Here is an 18,041-nt window from a genome sequence, read left to right on the forward strand (position 1 = left end):
ATTTCACTTGTGATTCTGTGAGAAGACCTGGAAAACATGCACTGTTTGGGGGACCGAGTTTGAGAACCTGTGCTCTAGACTATCTCAATTATAATTCATGACAGATTAAATTTGCAGGACCCGTGTCTTTCCAGTGTATGTGAATGTGCAGCCTATCACTTCATTTGAACTTTTCAATTTCCCTCCCTAGTTATTGCCTTATTTATGTCATAAAGTTATAATGCACTCACTTATAAAGTGCACCTGGAAGGAGGAAATGGCGTCAAAGTGAAATAAATCGAGGACCGCAGTCACAATCCTGCACTTGTGATAAGCGTTCAGTTGTCTGCTATGCCTGAGCATGCCCAGTGCGCAGTTCTTCAGCTGTCAGTTATTCCTCTAAAGGCCCCCATACATCAGAGATTGATTGCAACAATCATGCAATTTGCAATCGATTGTGTATAAAAATCTTTCCCTTTTTCAATCGATTGCAGAATTGCCACGATTGCTGCAATCAATTGCTGATGTATGGGGGCCTTAAGTCCCTGAGCATGCTCAGTCTGTGCTGCCCATTCTCCAGCTGCCTCTCATTATTCCTGACTGCTACCCTTTCAAAGGTACTTTCTCTTCAGACCTGTTTATACTGTCATTGCTCAACCTGCCTCTGGAATGCCTGACTGATATATTGGAAAACCTTTCTAACTCACCCTGATCTTGTGGATTTCTGGATCCCCTGGCATGGGCGTGACTACGATAGGTGCAAGGGGTGCAGCTGCTGAGGGTGGCCCATCTTCCTTGTCAAGGTTACATGTGTTATATATACTTTTCACCATTGGGTGGTACATAGGGGCCATTACAAACTTTTGCTATGGGCTTGGCCTCGGGTGTTGTTGGACTTCTTTTTTGATATCCTGGCTTTGTATGGTTCACATTTATACAATACTGTTACCTGTGCATCCTCAGTATCAGCATTGTCAGTGTACAGTATCTGTTATATCAGTGATATGCCAGTCTTGTTTCCTGTGACTTTAAATATTGTCACTGCTGGTGGCCTGCATTACCTATACAGCTTTATACTTCCCTTATCCTACCTTTCCTGTCTGGATTACAGCCACAGAGTTTATCTTTAGAATGTAATATACTGTACATTGATCCCTGCACCTGTGACCTTAATAAAGTCTTCCCATACCATCTGTGCTCCTGACTCTTCTAGCAGATTCTCAACATCACCTGTGAAGTCTGGCAAAATTCAATTTCTTTGTCATCAAGAAGAAAAGCTCTATCGTCTGTCCTCACTAAAGAAGCTGGAGAAGCTCAACACGCCTTAAATCTCACTTAAATCTTTTGGAAGCAATTCATTTTAGAGTGTTGTGCCGCAACACATCCCTGTATTGTCCAGCTTTTCACATTACCATTTAAAATGGAAGGCAATCTTCATTATTTTCCTATGCACCTCTATGGAGCACAGGGAAGAAAAGAAACTATATTGGTCATGGAGTGCCGTTGCCAACCAGGCCAGCAGCGCTCCACACATGTCGTACAGAATTGAATTGCACCCTTTGTTGCCAGCCTGTATTTATCAAGGACAACCCCCCCCCCCCCAATCCATCCAGCTCCTCCCATCAATAGATGCCAAATGTTACCATCTTACACTATAGGGGCCTGATTTTGAGTCCGATGCAAGATTAAATGCGGTGGGATATGGCGACTTTCAACATACTGTGCTCGCGCCAAAGCAATAAATCTGCGCCGGATCAGGTATACGCACACAGTTGGAGTTCGCTAGCATGCATGGATGGATTTATCCATCGACCGATCACAGAATCTGTAGTATTGGCATTTCTGGGTGGTAACTGGGCAGTAACCACATGAATGCACAGAACTGTTCCATCTGGTGGGAGTATCTTGGGTGTTTATGCCTGTCTCCATGCTCGATCGTAGAGCGTGGACGGAATTTGCACACCTCTTTCAGACGGATCTTTTGCACTCAGCATGGGATACGTGCTAGCCCAGATACTAATGATGACAGTTGCAGCTGCAGACGTAAAAACAGCTGGCGGGTTAGGATTCCACAGGCAGGCTACCGCGGCCAAACAGAAAAGTGGCTGCAAATTCGGCCGACTCAGAGTCAGGTCCTAAGAGTGCGGATACAAATTAGCGCAGTTGTGCAAATAAGTGCCTTGTTAAAGTATTCACCCCCCTTTGCATTCTTCATGCTTTGTTGCCTCACAACCTGGAATTAAAATGGATTGTTTGAATGTGTGCATCATTTCATTCACAGAACATGCCTACAACTGTGAAGTTGTGTATTTTTTTAATATTGTGAATCAAACAACATTTAGGATAACATAACAGAAAACTTCAGCGTGCATAACTATTCACCCCCCTAAAGTCAGTACTTTGTAGAGCCAACTTTTGCGGCAATTACAGCTGCAAGTCGCTTTGGATAAGTCTCTATGAGCTTGCCACATCTTGCCCCTGGGATTTTTGCCCATTCCTCAAGGCAAAACTGCTCCAGCTCTTGGATGGTTTCCACTTGTGAACAGCAATCTTCAAGTCTGACCACAGATTCTCAATTGGATTGAGATCTGGGCTTTGATTAGGCCATTCCAACACATTTAAATGTTTCCCCTTAAACCACTCGAGTGTTGCTTTAGCAGTATGCTTCGAGTCATTGTCCTGCTGGAAGGTGAACCTCCGTCCCAGTCTCAAATCACAGGCAGACTGAAACAGGTTTTGCTCAAACATATCCCTGTATTTAGCACCATCCATCTTTCCCTCGACTCGAATCAGTTTCCCAGTCCCTGCTGCTGGAAAACATCCCCACAGCATGATGCTGCCACCACCATGTTTCACTGTGGGGATGGTGTTCTTGGGGTGATGGGATGTGTTGGGTTTGCGCCAGACATAGCCTTTTCCTTGGTGGCCAAAAAGTTCAATTTTAGTCTCATCTGACCAGAGCACCTTCCTCCATACATTTGGGGAGTCGCCCACATGCCTTTTGGCAAACTCAAATCGTGTCTTCTTATTTTTATCACTAAGTAATGGCTTTTTTCTGGCCACTCTTCCATAAAACCAGCTCTATGGAGTGTACGGCTTATTGTGGTCACATGCACAGATGCACCAGTCTCTGCTGTGGAACTTTGCAGCTCCTTCAGGGTTACCTTTGGTCTCTGCGCTGCCTCTCTGATTAATGCCGTCCTTGCCCAGTCTGTAAGTTTTGGTGGGTGGCCCTCTCTTGGCAGGTTCTTTGCGGTACCATGTTCTTTCCATTTGATGATGTGATGATGGATTTGATGGTGCTCCGGGGGATCATCAAAGATTTGGATATTTGTTTATAACCCAACCCAGAATTGTACTTCTCAACAACTTTGTCCCTGACTTGTTTGGAAAGCTCCTGGGTCTTCATGATGGGAAGCCTCTTGCTTAGTGGTGTTGCAGCCTCTGGGGCCTTTCAGAAAAGGTGTGTTTATACTGACAGATCATGTGAAACTTAGATTTCACACAGATGTACGTAATTTCACTAATTATGTGACTTCTGAAGGTAATTGGTTGCACTAGAACTTTTGAGGGGCTTCATAGCAAAGGGGGTGATTACATACGCACATGCCAATTTTCAGAATTTCATTTATAAAGATTCTTTTTTATATATATTTTTCTAATTTCACTTCACCAAATTAGACTATTTTGTGCAGATCCATCACATAAAATTCAGATTAAAAAAATAAAAATTACAGGTTGTAATGTAACAAAAAAGGTAAAAAGCCAAGGAGGGTGAATACTTTTGCAAGGCACTGTAGGCATATAGAATCCACTAAGGGGTAGATTTACTAAAGTTTCTAAAAATGGAAAAGTGGAGATGTTGCCAATAGCAACCAACCAGATTGTAGCTATCATTTATCTAGCACATTCTAGAAAATGATAGTTAGAATCTGATTGGCTGCTATGGATAACACAACACCTCCAATTTTCTTTTTAAGAAGCTTTTTAGTACATTTACCCTGTGATGTCATATTTGCAGTTTTGTAAGTGATCTCCAATGTGCGGCATGTAAGGTAACACATCAGAAAAAGTTCAGATTAACAAGAAGGGAAGTCCAGGTGTAGAAGTAGACAGTGTTTGGCTCTAACTTTCCACTTGTTTGTGCATAGGAACAAGAGAAGCAGCAGCTTTCAGAGCCTCTTTGGAAAATGGGCAATTTTATGCACATTATGCTGGGTGCAAATGCGGCCACATCGGCACTAAACGAGATGTACAGCTCTGCACTGCATCATTCTGTTGAAAACGGCCCCATTGTGTTCATTAATGCTAAATTATTTTAACTGCAAATGAGGTGGAAAATATTTGCCTGGAATTAAAGGATGCGGGGAGCTAGTTTTTATTTCATTCTTTCTATTACCAAGGCTAATTGAATAACATGGCACAAAAATCATACATCTGATGTATCCCATGGCAACCAGTCAGGCATTTGCTTTCATTAGTCATATGCACTTAAGTACAGTACAAGCTGGTATTAGATTGGCTAATGTGTTGTAGTAAATTTGTCCTGAATTTGCATCATATTATTTAGTAAATCCTCATAATGAATAACTGTTTTAAAAAATTAGTAATGCTCCCTCATAACTAGAATCTGATTAGTTTCTGTGGACAACAAAGGAAGCGTGAGATGTATCAACCTTTTAAAGAGGACATGTTACCCATAGCAACGAATCATAATATAGTCATCATTTCATACTTGCCCGTTTTCTGGCTGCCTTGGTGCCGGTGCGGGGCTGTGGCGGTGTGATCATGTCATCCCGCCCCTGCTATACAATGCCGAGATTTCCAGCGATTCAGCACGAATTGTGTCATCTCCCCCAGACCGCCCACTTTTACTTGTTAAGTGGGCAGCTGTTGAGAGGGTGGGAGGCATTTTTGGCGGGTGGCAGCCAGACCGGTAGACTTGCTATCTCTTGCGTTCGGCCAGGAACATTACCCGTTTTCAGGCATCTCCTGGCCATTCCGGGAGAGTCGGCAAGCATGCATCATTTTATAGAATGTACTAGACTAGAAAATGATAGCTAGAATCTGATTAGCACACATATCCCCCTAAATCCTCTAGTTACCACTTTGCAATTCTAGTGTTAAGCTGCCTCCACACAAGGCAATACTGTCTACAGTATTTGGGCACTTGTTGCAATATGTGTGGATGATGATAATATAATAATAATACTGTAGATCATATCATCTCAGCCATGTTGGAAAGTCTAGAATGAGATGTCTAGTCAGTATAAAACAGGCAACAAGTGGACAAAACAAATCAGAAATTGCATAAAGGTGCGTACACACTGGGCAATAAAGTGGACGTTCAATATATCGTCCATTTTTTACACCAAAACGATGAACGATAACGACGATGCGCTTTCCCGCGGGTCGTTCGTCATTGTCGTTCATCGGGCAAACATGCAGGCCAACCTGACGATATTGTCAGGTTGCTGCATGTTGGGGAATGGGGGAGAGAGCCGGGCGCTGAACGATATCGTTAATGATATCGTTCAGCGGGTGTGCTCAATGCAGGCTTAACTACCCTCCTGATTTGGTCGGGAGCCTCCCGAATATCGGGTGCCGCTCCCGACCCCCCGGAAAGGCAGGCAAGCCTCCCGGCTGCCGCCTAACCCCCCGAACTACTACTAAAAAAACCCCGCAGCGGGAGAGCCCGATGACGCGATTCGAGCTGAATCGCGTCATCGTGGCTCCGCCCCCTGCTTCACAATGCCTTTTTCCTGGCATTGTGAAGAGGGGGCGGGGCCACGATGACGCAATCGTGCAGTCACGCCCCTGGCCCCGCCCCCAAAATGGCATCATAGCCTGGCCACGACCCCCGCAGAATGCAGGCATTCAGCTCCCTCCCGGAAGGAGGGAGCTGAATGTCGGCAAGTATGGCTCAATGTCATGAACGACATTGAGCACACCCTGCCAGGGACACACTAGACGATATCGCTCAGGGAGCATAAGATATCGCTAAGAACCCAACAAATACTTCAATGTCTCACTTTGCAGTTATCAGTACAGCTGTTACTACTGAACGGTGGGCAGTAAAGAGAAGTTCGTTTCTATCATGACCTTTTCCATGGAATAATTGAAAATGTTTTTTGCAATGCACACTTCTCATAGGTGCAGCACTGGAAAGTAAAACAAGTGCTATATTTCACCTAGCAACCGCAGCAAAGCATTCTGGGTTGGGAGCATCTCACCTTTCTGTTCATCCATTAAGCATATGTTCACTATACAACACCGCCTGCTAAGCACTGCATATTGCAGGTTAGACAATTCTCAATGTATTTTTTTTTTTCATAGCATTTAATTGCTCTCAAATTCTTCTAAAAAAAAATTAATTCCCTCTGACCTTTTTAAGAAGGAGTCATTTCCCTTGAGGAACCCCTACTGTATGGAATATATCATCATGGCAGACACAATTAGATTCCGCTTTAATTACAACTTAATTATGTAATCACCCTCACCTTTAAAGAGGAACTTGTAAATAGCTAAAGCGGAGTGAGGCAACTTCTGGTGGAAATCATTTTCTGAAGTGCAGTCATACAGTTTATGCAAGGATAAATATGTCACTTGGTTCTTTCTATGTTGTTTAATAAGAAAAGTAGCACATCAGTGAGCCTAGTGCACCCATAAGCCCTGAGCTGCATAACACGGTCGGATTATAAACAGTGTCTTTTTAATGTGAGTGTGTCCCTAACGCTAGCCCTAGGCCCTAAGCCTAATGCAAATGTTGATATTTTCACAAGGTCAATATTTCATATGTCGACATTCTGTCAAGGTCGACAATTTCCAGGTGTCGACATATATGGTGTCAACATTTTAACCATGTCGACGTCATGAATGGTGATCTTTCTGGTATCAACATTATGAATAAAAACATTGTAAGTAGATATAAATATAGGTCTGACTAATAAAATAATGGTGCTCATTACTCAATAAGTAGGAAGATAATTCTGCAATTTGATGGCTTGTGTCTACATCTAGTTATTGTGTTGAATTATATCACATTGTATATTAGGTTTGTTGTATGTTAGGTAAGTACTGACCAATTATATCATTTATATTAAGACTGGGGCTTTTTTAAAGGATTGGAAAATCCTAGTGAAATAATATTGTATAGCAAACTTCAGCACATGAGGGATAAATTACAGCTGTACAGCAGGCTACAATTAGTCAGACCTGCTTTCCCATACAGGAATCACATGTACTGCATTTTTTTGTACTTGACATTTTCCATCTATCCATCCAGCCCTTGTTCTTTTTCTTGTCTGATTAAGAAGAAGACGTAAGTTTAGGGCCCCATACATCAGAGATGGATTGCCGCGATCGGATTGGAAATGCCGTTCCACGATATATCGCAGGATCGGTGAAATTCTACATGTTAAATTTCACCAATCTGCCAATCACAATTTGGCATCTCTGGATCGCCACATCGCTGATGTATGGAGGCCTTTACTCAAGTTTGTCCTGGAGAACTAAGTGTCTCTTGCATGCCAAAGCCATGTGGATGAGCGCAGAGCCGTAACTAGACTTTTTGGTGCCCTGTGCCAGAAAGAGCATTGGCGCCCCCTCATTTTTCAAAGGGACATAATGCACCCAAAAAAGGGCCATGACTTCATGGGGAAGGGCCAGGGAAGAGATAGGAGAGGCCAGGAGATGTTGGGGATGAAATAAGAGGAAGCTACAAGCAAGAATGATAATAAACAGAAATTTTACCGCCCAAACAGCGCCCCCTGACCTGTGGTGCCCTGTGCGATGGCACCACCCGCACTACCCTAGCTATGGCCCTGGATGAGCGAATAGAAAAGGCTCACGCTATTTTGGCTATTGCAAATCTCTGGTGTTATAAGAAATGAGCATCAGATCATTCCTTCATTAAACTCCTCCAGCACACACTTAGTCATATAATAAATGATTGACAGTGCCCACAAGTACTGCACATGAGTTCACACTCACTTACAGTACCTGGGGATTGTCATAGTGTCTCCTGACTTTACTATCTCCCATGATCTCTCTACATCAGGGATCTCCATCTCACTTCTCTCCAGCTCCCTCTTGTCAGACACCGAGGTATTTCACAGGCATTTCAAATCCTCCAATCCCGTCGCTTGCTCTCAATCCCGTACAGTCAGGTTACAGAGAGAAGTTCATTAAAATGTTCTTAGCCAAAACTAAAATGGCTGCCACCTTGTCCTCTCCCCCAATATATATAAGCAAGCAGAGGCGTAACTAGGTATTTAAAGGCCCCATATCAAAAGTTTGTAAGGGCTCCTATGTTCCACCCAATGGTGAAAAATGTATATAACACATGTAATTTGTAAAGGAAGATGGGCCCCCCTAAACTCTGGACCCCATAGCAGCTGGACCCCTTGCACCTATAGTAGTTACTCCCAAACAAACAAGTACATCTTCCTGGGACAGCTCAAGAAGACGTTCCTTATCACTATATACATGTTATATCAAAGGGCGACTTGTTCAGACACTGGAAATGTTCGCTTAGGAAACGATACAACAGCAAATTGTATAGTTAAATCTTTGTTACTTTGTATAATACAGCTAAACCACTTTCTATTTGCTGCTGTCATTTTTCCATTGTCAGTAAAAGTCAAGGGTTGATTTTTGAGCCGAGAAAGTTTGACTCTGAGCTTTAGTGAAAATGCTGACTGGTCAGGTCACTAATTCCATGCGTTCTGTGGCACAAGATAAAAGAGGCGAATTTATGCCCTTTGAAGCTGTCGGAGAAATATGACTTTTTTATTATTATTTTCATGGACACTGAGCCTGGGAGATTGGAGAAAGAATATCAGGCTTAAAAGGGAATGAACAGACCCATAAAGACACGGTAACAGAAATAAAATCCAAAACCACAAAAAAGAAAAACAAAACACGTAAGGTTAGTAGAATAAGAGCCAGTGTAGCTATATAGAATATAAGGACGCTACCTATAGTATAAATATATATATATATAAAAAGTGTATATGTACTTCTATAGGATTGAGGGATTAAACAGCAAGTTATATTACTGTACTAAATAGACGTTAAATGGCTCTCTATGGTGTTATGTGAATAAAGGCATATAATCTAAATGGAATATATGAAATATTTTATATATCACAATAAAACATCTTAACATATATTTCTGGTCATCACAAATGTTCTTATTATAGCACAATCAAGATTAAATAAAATGTCCACAAAGTGACTTACGAATGAGGCACGCAAAAGCTCATGTTCCAATTATACGCCACGCCAGATTCTGGTACAACCTACAACCACCCCATCACAAAAGAATACACCTGTCTGCCTGGTTCTTTGGAACAGCAATTTGCTATCACTCAAGCATAGCCAAATTGTTCTGATTTGATTGTTCTTATGCTATACTGAATAATTGGTTAAAAATGCTTAGATGGGTTCCAGCGTTTGTTGGTTGTAGTGACGAGTGGTTTCCATGTGTTGACAGCTTAAGCTTACCATATACATACCCACAGAGGTTCCAAGTTTACTGTAATATATATAGCCACTAGCACTTTCCTTAGCCACTATGATTTGTTCTTGCCATGCAGATGGTGTCTGTGCTGTTCTGTTTTGTATATTGTCTCACAGATGAGCCAGTCTTTATTGCAGCATTCATCTCATTAAATACCATACTCAAACGTTGGGGGAAATTCAGCTCCAAACGCTGTGTGGTCACAATGTGCGACTGCACACATCCCTCGCCTCTAAGTGGTGCGAGAAAACCTATTCCATGGTGGCGTTTGCAAGTTGCTGTCAAAATTGTTGGAACTCACAACCATTGTGCAGAATTGAATTGCCTGCTAAAGCGGAAAAACATTGGGCCAAAGTTAGTCCCTCCCATGATCCATGCAAACCATCCATTCCTTTAATTGACCAGGCCACTCCCACATTCAGGGTAGGTCACACCTGCTTTCTGATAAGCCCCACCCATTTTGGAGTCTAAATGTCGAGTCTGTTGGGAGGTATGAAATAGATCAATGCTACAGCTTTTCCATTGATGTTACTATATGTTACCTGTTATATGATTTATGCAACATAGAACACTACAAAAGGTATTCTGATGTCTACTCAACATGCTCGATAAAAAAAGATGATTAACCTTTTATCATATTATAGCACATGCAGTTAACCTTTTAGTTTTTACAAATAAACCTCATTCCCTAAAACCTGCATAACCACATGGCTACCAGTAATCCTACGCGTCTTGACACACTCACCACTGTTTCTGTTTATAGGATTTGTGGGGATCAATTTTCAGATTAATATATTTGTGGCCATGTATCCATTCCATGATTGGACAATGTAGTAGATTATAATGGGAACCAGGGATGGACTGGGGCTGCTGACCAGCCCTGGCAGTCCCCATGTTCGCATGCACAAAAGGGGTGTGGCCTCACCGCTAAAGGGGCGTTACCTCGTTTCACAGGGGCGTGACGTTAGTCGCGAGGCACTGGCCTCGTGGCTCATCCCCCGTCTTTCAGTATCCCCTGGCCCAGCGGAGCGCCGGGAGGCGGAGCTGCTCGGCCAGGGTTTGACGCCGATGGCCCATCTTTGCCAGAAGTGTGAGATGGGCAGTCAGACCCTGATGGGAACCACATTCCCAGACATGACAACTTCTGAATTTTGGTTCAGATGTGTTCTCATACACTTAGCTCACTACACCATGTGGTACGAGATGTGCCGAGTGGTGTAACGTAGCAATTTTTTCTTCACATTTGCATCTTATTAGCACTGTACATACAGCGAAACACTACTCAATCTGTACCAGAGTCACCGGGATGCGACTTTAACCGCACAGTAATTAGTTTAAAAATGTATATATGTACAAAGTTACAGATAAGGCACAACAGGACTAGGTATAAACGCAGCCGCTGCATCATAGAACTTCATATACAGATTTAGACTCATTGGCATACAGATGTACAGTACATGTGTCGCATATCAAATTAACTTTGTTAAGGAGATTTGTTGCATCGCATTGCGATTATAACGCAAAAAAATACGGTAAAAGATGCTCGACGCAAGCAGAGTCATATGGGACCTGGCAGACCAAGAAGGGCTGTTTGGCGCGACTGCGGAAATAGGGTATGAGACACATCTGTACTTGGACAATGACACTTTTTGGTGTGGTTTAGTAATTCACTGTACTGCTATATACTTTAAGGCATCAGTCAGATTCCACAGGAGAAAAGGGAATCCACTACAACTAAACTGAAAGAAAACTGAGTACTGCTGTTCTGGGTTTACAATCAGTGCTAAACATTAAGCTTCCAATGCATTACCATAGAAATTAATTATATGCTTTCCTTTAACATTGTTATATTTAATGTTTTAGGTTTATATATGTATCTCAAGAGTGACCTATAAAGAGTCATTGCCACTTTAATTACTGAAATAAACACACAAATACACTTTGGCCAGCTCTGTACGTTTTCTCGACAGTTCCCTAGAACAGAACTGCACACACCTTAGGAGTCGGGAGAAAGCTGGACTGATGCAAGCATCTGGTCTCAACAGCATAAGCTCCTGGTCTAACTTAATTTCTGCTTAATTACAGACCCTAAGGCGCAAAACACATTAGTCTAGAAACACGTATTGTTCTAACCAGATATTTTGTTTATGCTTAGCAATTGATATTTTGCTACTTTTCAGGACATTGTGATATCATTGAGTTCATCTTTTCCTCACCAGTGATGATACTGTTTCTATTACATATGGACCTTAGGGAAGGAGATCTCCTCAAAGCTACATTTTTAGGGACTCATGGTTTATCCTCCACAATACTGTACAATCCCTTCATTTTTGTTTATTTGGTGGATTTTTGTGATTTTTTTTTATTCTTCTACAACTATCATGTGCACATGTATTGTAGAACACCTTAAGTTTGCTGTACGGTCTGTTTTCTTATAATCAATAAAAAAAAAAACTAGATATACAAACATATAACTAACATACTGCTTTCTTATTTCTACACTCCAAAATCACCAATAGTAGTGACCCTTAAGGCTAGACTTGGCCATATACTGGACGACCTACATCTGGAACGAGTGACAGGGTTACCATGCAATCTGATCATGCACATGGATGGCCAAATCAGATGAGATCTGGATGGTCAACCGCTTGGGGCGATGTTTGGGATCTCTTCTGGCTGCGTTGCGGCTTGTTTGGACGGCTGAAAGATGACACTGGATGAAAACTGTCATCTTCTGACTTGATTCTCCATTATGCCTGATAGTTACCCTCTAGATTTCAGGAGGATCAGTATCTGGGATCACAAAAACACATAGGGTGTGTGGGCACCTTAAAAGTTTTTTTCATTTCAGTGTGCGTGACTGCATTATAGGAGAGCACACATGTCCGTGTTTACCATGTGGGTAAACTTGGTACATTTCCAGGGGTAGGTCTGTTCAGGGGTCAGCACAGAATTGTTTCTATTTGCTGCTTGGTGTTTACCAATCATCTTCTTTATGTTTCCAAGTAAAAAACGGGATACGTTTGGCATCCCAGCGGTCGGGATGCCGTACCATCGCCTGACACCGGTCACAATCCTGGTGCCGGCATCCCGACCACCAGGATACTGAAGGTAAGTAACGGGGTTGGGGGGAGGGTTAGGTTTAGGGGTTAGGCACTAAGGGGGAGGGTTAGGTTTAGTGTGCGGGGAGGGGGAAGATAGGTTTAAGCACATGGGGGGGAGGGTTAGGGTAGTTAGAGGATTAGGGTTAGTATACCTACCAATAAGTGTCAGTATGCTAACCCTGTCGGGATTCTGACCGCCAGGATCCCGAGCATTGGCATCCCGTACCCAAGCCATAAAAAATAATAGGTGCTGGACAAAGGGTGTATTCACACCATTACATATACTTGGATGTATGCCCATATGTGCAGTGTAAAGCACACAAATTTGTACTGCCCATGGCCACAAAACAAGCAATTTGCAGAGTTGCCCAATACTACACTAGCACCTGCTTGCAACTGGAGAGGCAGAGCGGTAGAGGAAAAGGGCGGCCTAAAGTAGCCCAAGTTACAGAATGGGCCTGTTTATGCAATTATGAACAGATGCAGACCCCCATGGAGAAAAATATACGCTGCCAGTAACCGTGCCTGTGGGTTGGTACAAACAAAAACACATAGGATGATGGCGACAGTCTCCAGCACTAGCTAGCCGTCTCTCATTGGCTGAACTCAAATTAACCTCTGAAACCGATAGGTGCTTTCTGAATGAAACATACATAGATTATAGAATTGTGTAGGTATATTTTTTTAATTATTTTTTTGCTACTTTCATACATATGCAAAATTGAATTTTATATCTGGTGTATTATATTAAGCCTAAAGGACTCCACATGTGGGCGAATATACGCTGTTTTTACTGGTAGCATAAAGAGCGTCCAGCATTGCCTCAGACCCATAATTCCTTAGAACAAATAAGAGCAGTCGGCGCTCACAAGGGGGAAAATGGTGTTGAACCACTAGCTGCTCTCTCAGGAAATATCCCCACTTCCTTCAACAAATGCACAAATAGAAAAAGCGCTCTGCGTTATTGGAGTCTAGTGTTTCAGTGTCAATTAAGGAATATTAATGAGAAAGTATATATAGCAGACAACTTTGTTAGTATAAACTAGGTCTTAAAGACACGCTGGTGGGCGAAAACTTTGGGCTGGGTCACCATTTGTGCACATGCCATAATTCCTTAGGCAACATCAACCCTAAATAGTATACTAAGATTTTTTTTATACAGTAAATATGGATTATAATTCTACACCGAGATGGTCCCCTAGCTTCTGAGAACCTCAATGGTCTTTATTCTCCGGCATTATGTTAAAACCTGTTTCCAGCCTGTATAGCTGCATTAATTTGATGTATACAATCCTTGCTGGTTCACATTGGTTATAAATATGTATGCATCTTGCCATTTATACATGTGTGTATATGACCTAGCAGGAGCTGGGGTAGATCTGATTTATAAGGGACAAAACCAAACGCTACCACTCTCATGAACAATACTGTATGTTTGTGCATGGAAAATATATTTCCACACAAAGAGCTTTTCATTTCATATGTCTCAGGTTATCTCAATTTATGGAAAATTACACATGTATTTGTGAATGTTGCAAATGTTCTTTAATATAAATGTGTCTTATATTATAATGGTCTTTTAGGTAAAAATAAATGATGCATAATGCTATATAATTATGAAATGTCAGATCTTATCTTTTATATATATATATATATATATATTGATATATTTTAGTGAAATATTACAGTTTAAATACAATTTCACATAATCATGTCTGTTTTGCTTCCCCGCAGATCTGTCGCTTACTGGTGGCACCGAATCCAGTCTTTTCTCTACTGTAGTGCATCCCTTGTGCCAGGCACTTTTCTAGAGGCATCCCACAGCTGCACCTGCACTCTCCAGCATCCCAACTGCCAGGGGAACATTCCATGCATACAAGGACCTGGCCCTTTATGCTCCCTTTGTTCCACAGCTCACCCTGCCCAGTGTGCCAGCTGCAACCCAGGATATACTCTCTCAGCTCAAGGCCTGTGCGTGCCTTCAGTGCCTGAGTCCTCAGAACCTTACCTGGGGACAGAAGGTAGTTTGCAGGACTTGGAAGTAAAGTACTTGCTCCTTAAACGGGACGGACGCTTGAGAGCCCCAGCATTCTTTATATCTGGAGATCTGCGGCTTGGCATGTGGTTTCAAATGGGGGGCAGGAAGCGAATGCTACTTACCTGCAAGAGTAACAAACACTGGCCAAGGCAGCTCCATCTACTTCTAGGACTTTCCATGCGTCTCTGCCTTGCCGGGAATGGGACAAGAGACCCTCAAGTAACAGTTTATGTTAACCCGTTTGGAGGGAGCCACTCAGAAAGCTGGTTGTTGCCTGCTGGGGAACAAGGTTATTCTAGTTGGGAGAAGACTTGGGACATGGAAGGTGGAGACCGTTGCCAGAACTGGACTTTAATACTTGGCCACCGCTGGCGGTCATTTTTTGAAACTGTCCACTTTTACATGAGAAGCAACCCTCTCGAAGAAGATGGGCAAGAAGATTCAACAGAATGGACTGACAAACAGACTTTGGACGACAAGTTAGAAGATCCCGAGTATGTCCGTATTGATGGTCTTCATGCTTTTGGTTATAGCGTACCCTTTGATCCAGAAGCCATCAGAGGCTTAGCTCAGCAAATGGAGCAGCCTGGCTCCAGAGAAGGCGCACTACAGGAAATGCAAGAGCTGAGAAAGCGGGTGAATTTCTTGTCCCCACCAGGAAGCCGTAAGCTGGACCTATTTAGTTGCTTACTGCGACATCGGCTTAAGATGAGCAGCAATGAGGTGGGAAGAATACAGGCCCAACTTTCGTTATTCAGCAATCAGTTACCTAATAGCTCCATGTATGAGACAACAAAGCTCTGCAGCTAAAAAAATTCCAAAAAGTGGTTTAATTTGCCCCTTTACTACACCAAGATGCTTAATCGGGCCGAGGAGTCATGTAAAATGTCTTCCTTTTATGAAGTAATTTCTTTCAACCACTTCAGTAGTCTTGGATCTGCAGTAACTTTGTATTGAAATTGCAAAAAGGAGCTAGAAAATAGTTAAATCAGCCAAGCAAAGGATGTAAAGAGAAATTCTATCTTTATAATATAGCCAATCCTTACTAAATTTGATTGTGCAAACAGAACAATGTCCAATTTAGGAGACATGTGGATGAAGTTTATGGTGTATGCAATTCCAGCAAGTCAAGAGTACCCAAGGAAGGGGGAGTGGGGGGGAGGGCAGCTGCGATGACGCCACCAAGATAACAAAACTCTAAAACTCATCACGGCAAAAGCCATATTCAGAGGAACCAACAAAATAAATGACATCTCAGTTCCCTGTCTTTCACCGTGGTGGACCACTTGAATATCTTACCATATGGTGTCTCAAGATGAACCAAGCAAAAAAAAAAATGGAAGAAAATAAAACATGTAATATAAGGATTATTTTCAAAAAGTGTCAAATGTAAATGTACTTGAACCAGCTGAGAAAGTAAAACTGTAGAAAGCTGGTAATTTATACATTTTGCTGTTAGCTTAACCTAACAGTGCAACTATCTCCTAAAAAAGCCTTATTATTGTCACCAGTAACATTTACAACAGTGTGCTTTTATCTGGTACAACGGGGGTTAACGGAGCTTAGTCGTTGATTATAAAAGGTCATACATTTGCAAAAACTGGCAAAAAAAGCACAAGAAAATATAAGACTTTGCAGTGACCACTGTGTGTTGATGTTTTGAATAAGTACACATTCTGCGTGTGTCTGTGTGGACACAGGGTTTAGTGTGTGATTAAGAATATCCAGGTCTTTTGTGTGTATGTGCTTAAGACAACACAAGAAGGGAGCATTGTAGTCCCTAACGCAATTTAGTCATATTTAATTTGTCTGTAGACCTGGTAATGAATGCAGATTTGTACCAGCGGAACACAAGCTCATTGAACGACTGTCTCGAGAATACAGCCTATTTTGAAATAAGTGTCTGTAAGCCTAGCAGAGATAATACAGTATGCCTTCTTCAAGGTCAAGAGAAGCCAGTATTGGCATATAGTAAATATATTCTATCAATGGACACAGGTTGAACTAATTATGCACCGTTGAGCATGACAAAAGATTATAGGTTATTTTCTAAGCCATTCGGCAAGTCCGTTTGTTTGAATGTGCCATAAGGTGATTTATAACCTACCTGTGGCCATGTGTTTTCAGATATTTGTATCTCAAGCAGGGCTCAATAAAGACAAGGAAGCTTTTTAGGACTCTGTGTTTTACAGCAGCAATTTACTCATTCTCTGCCTTATACTCTTGTTCTTTAGGTTATTCAAGGTCCTGCTTGGTGAAAGCTTTTAGAAATGCAATTTTTCCTCGAGTAGTCTTCTATACAAGTGTTTTCCTAGTCTGCCATCCCTGAGGACCAGAGTTTAGAAACACTGTTCTACACAACAGACCATAACTATATGATATCCCAGTTTGAGAACAGTGGTGTCAATCAGAGGATTAAGTATTTTGACTGGCTCTCCTCGCCTTCGCTAGGAATGTGCTTCTTTATTGCTATTAACTGGCTTGAGAAAAACTTAGTAAATCACTAATGTCATTTACTATAAAACTTGCCTTTACACGACACTATATTTATCATGATGCTCAGTACAAGTTTATTTAACGTATAAAGTATGTAAGTATATCGGAATCTGCAATCACTTTTCTTGCCTACTGCATTCTGTAAAGGTTTGGGGAAATTTAATGAAACTCTAGCACCAAGGAAAACGTGCAAATAGTGATAAACACAACATGTACCACATTGGTCATTTAAAATGCACCTTTTATTTATGACTTTGCAAATGTTGCATCTTTTTATTTTATTTACTTATTTTTTTAAATCCTGCTGCTAGAAATGAGCATGGCTTGCGTAGGGCATGCTTGCCATATATTTAATACAAAATGCGTACAAAAATATAGTATATATCTAGCAAAATATTATGCAGCATAATGATAGCATCCCCGCTAGGCTGTTTTAGCAGGGCGTCAAGCCCTGGCCGATTTCAAATGGTGTCCCGCGGGATGTCCGTAAGTGCCGGGCACACCCCCAAAGGTGATGAAAAGGGGGTGCGTCTTGAAGACGCCCCTTTTATCGTGGCCACGCCCCCTTAGTGGGCATGTGCACGCCTCCGATGTGCGTAGAAGTGCCCCTTTCTAGGTTTTGAGCCAGACCTAGTGTGAACACTAATAATGATATATAACCTGTTTGACATTTCTCTAAGTGCCATTCAGGAAATAAGATGACATTTAAAAGATACATATAATATATATATGTATATGTGTGTGTATATATATATATATATATATATATATATATATATATTAGACAGTAAATGGTGCAAAGCAACAATAGTGTTAATTTAATAAATAAATATATAATTAGTCTGTACAGTGTCAGTGCAAATAGATACAATAAGATAGGTAATGTGCATAAAGTGTCAGT

The 18,041-nt window shown here is 41.7% G+C and overlaps 1 protein-coding gene across 3 annotated transcripts in view; it reads left to right on the forward strand.

The window, feature by feature from the left end:
- The window catches only part of BRINP2 (BMP/retinoic acid inducible neural specific 2), a 289,957-nt gene extending 273,143 nt beyond the window's left edge, over nucleotides 1-16,814 (forward strand). For all 3 annotated transcript variants that reach the window (XM_088461919.1, XM_088461920.1, XM_088461921.1), the window contains one exon: nucleotides 14,341-16,814. In XM_088461919.1, coding sequence (XP_088318045.1) covers nucleotides 14,341-15,454 — 1,114 coding nt within the window. In that variant the 3' untranslated portion in view covers nucleotides 15,455-16,814. The remainder of the gene's footprint in view (nucleotides 1-14,340) is intronic.
- The last annotated feature ends 1,227 nt before the right edge of the window (nucleotides 16,815-18,041 follow it).

This window comes from Taudactylus pleione, unplaced genomic scaffold (assembly GCF_031769625.1).
Source record: "Taudactylus pleione unplaced genomic scaffold, aTauple2 ptg001123l, whole genome shotgun sequence".
Lineage (NCBI taxonomy): Eukaryota > Metazoa > Chordata > Amphibia > Anura > Myobatrachidae > Taudactylus > Taudactylus pleione.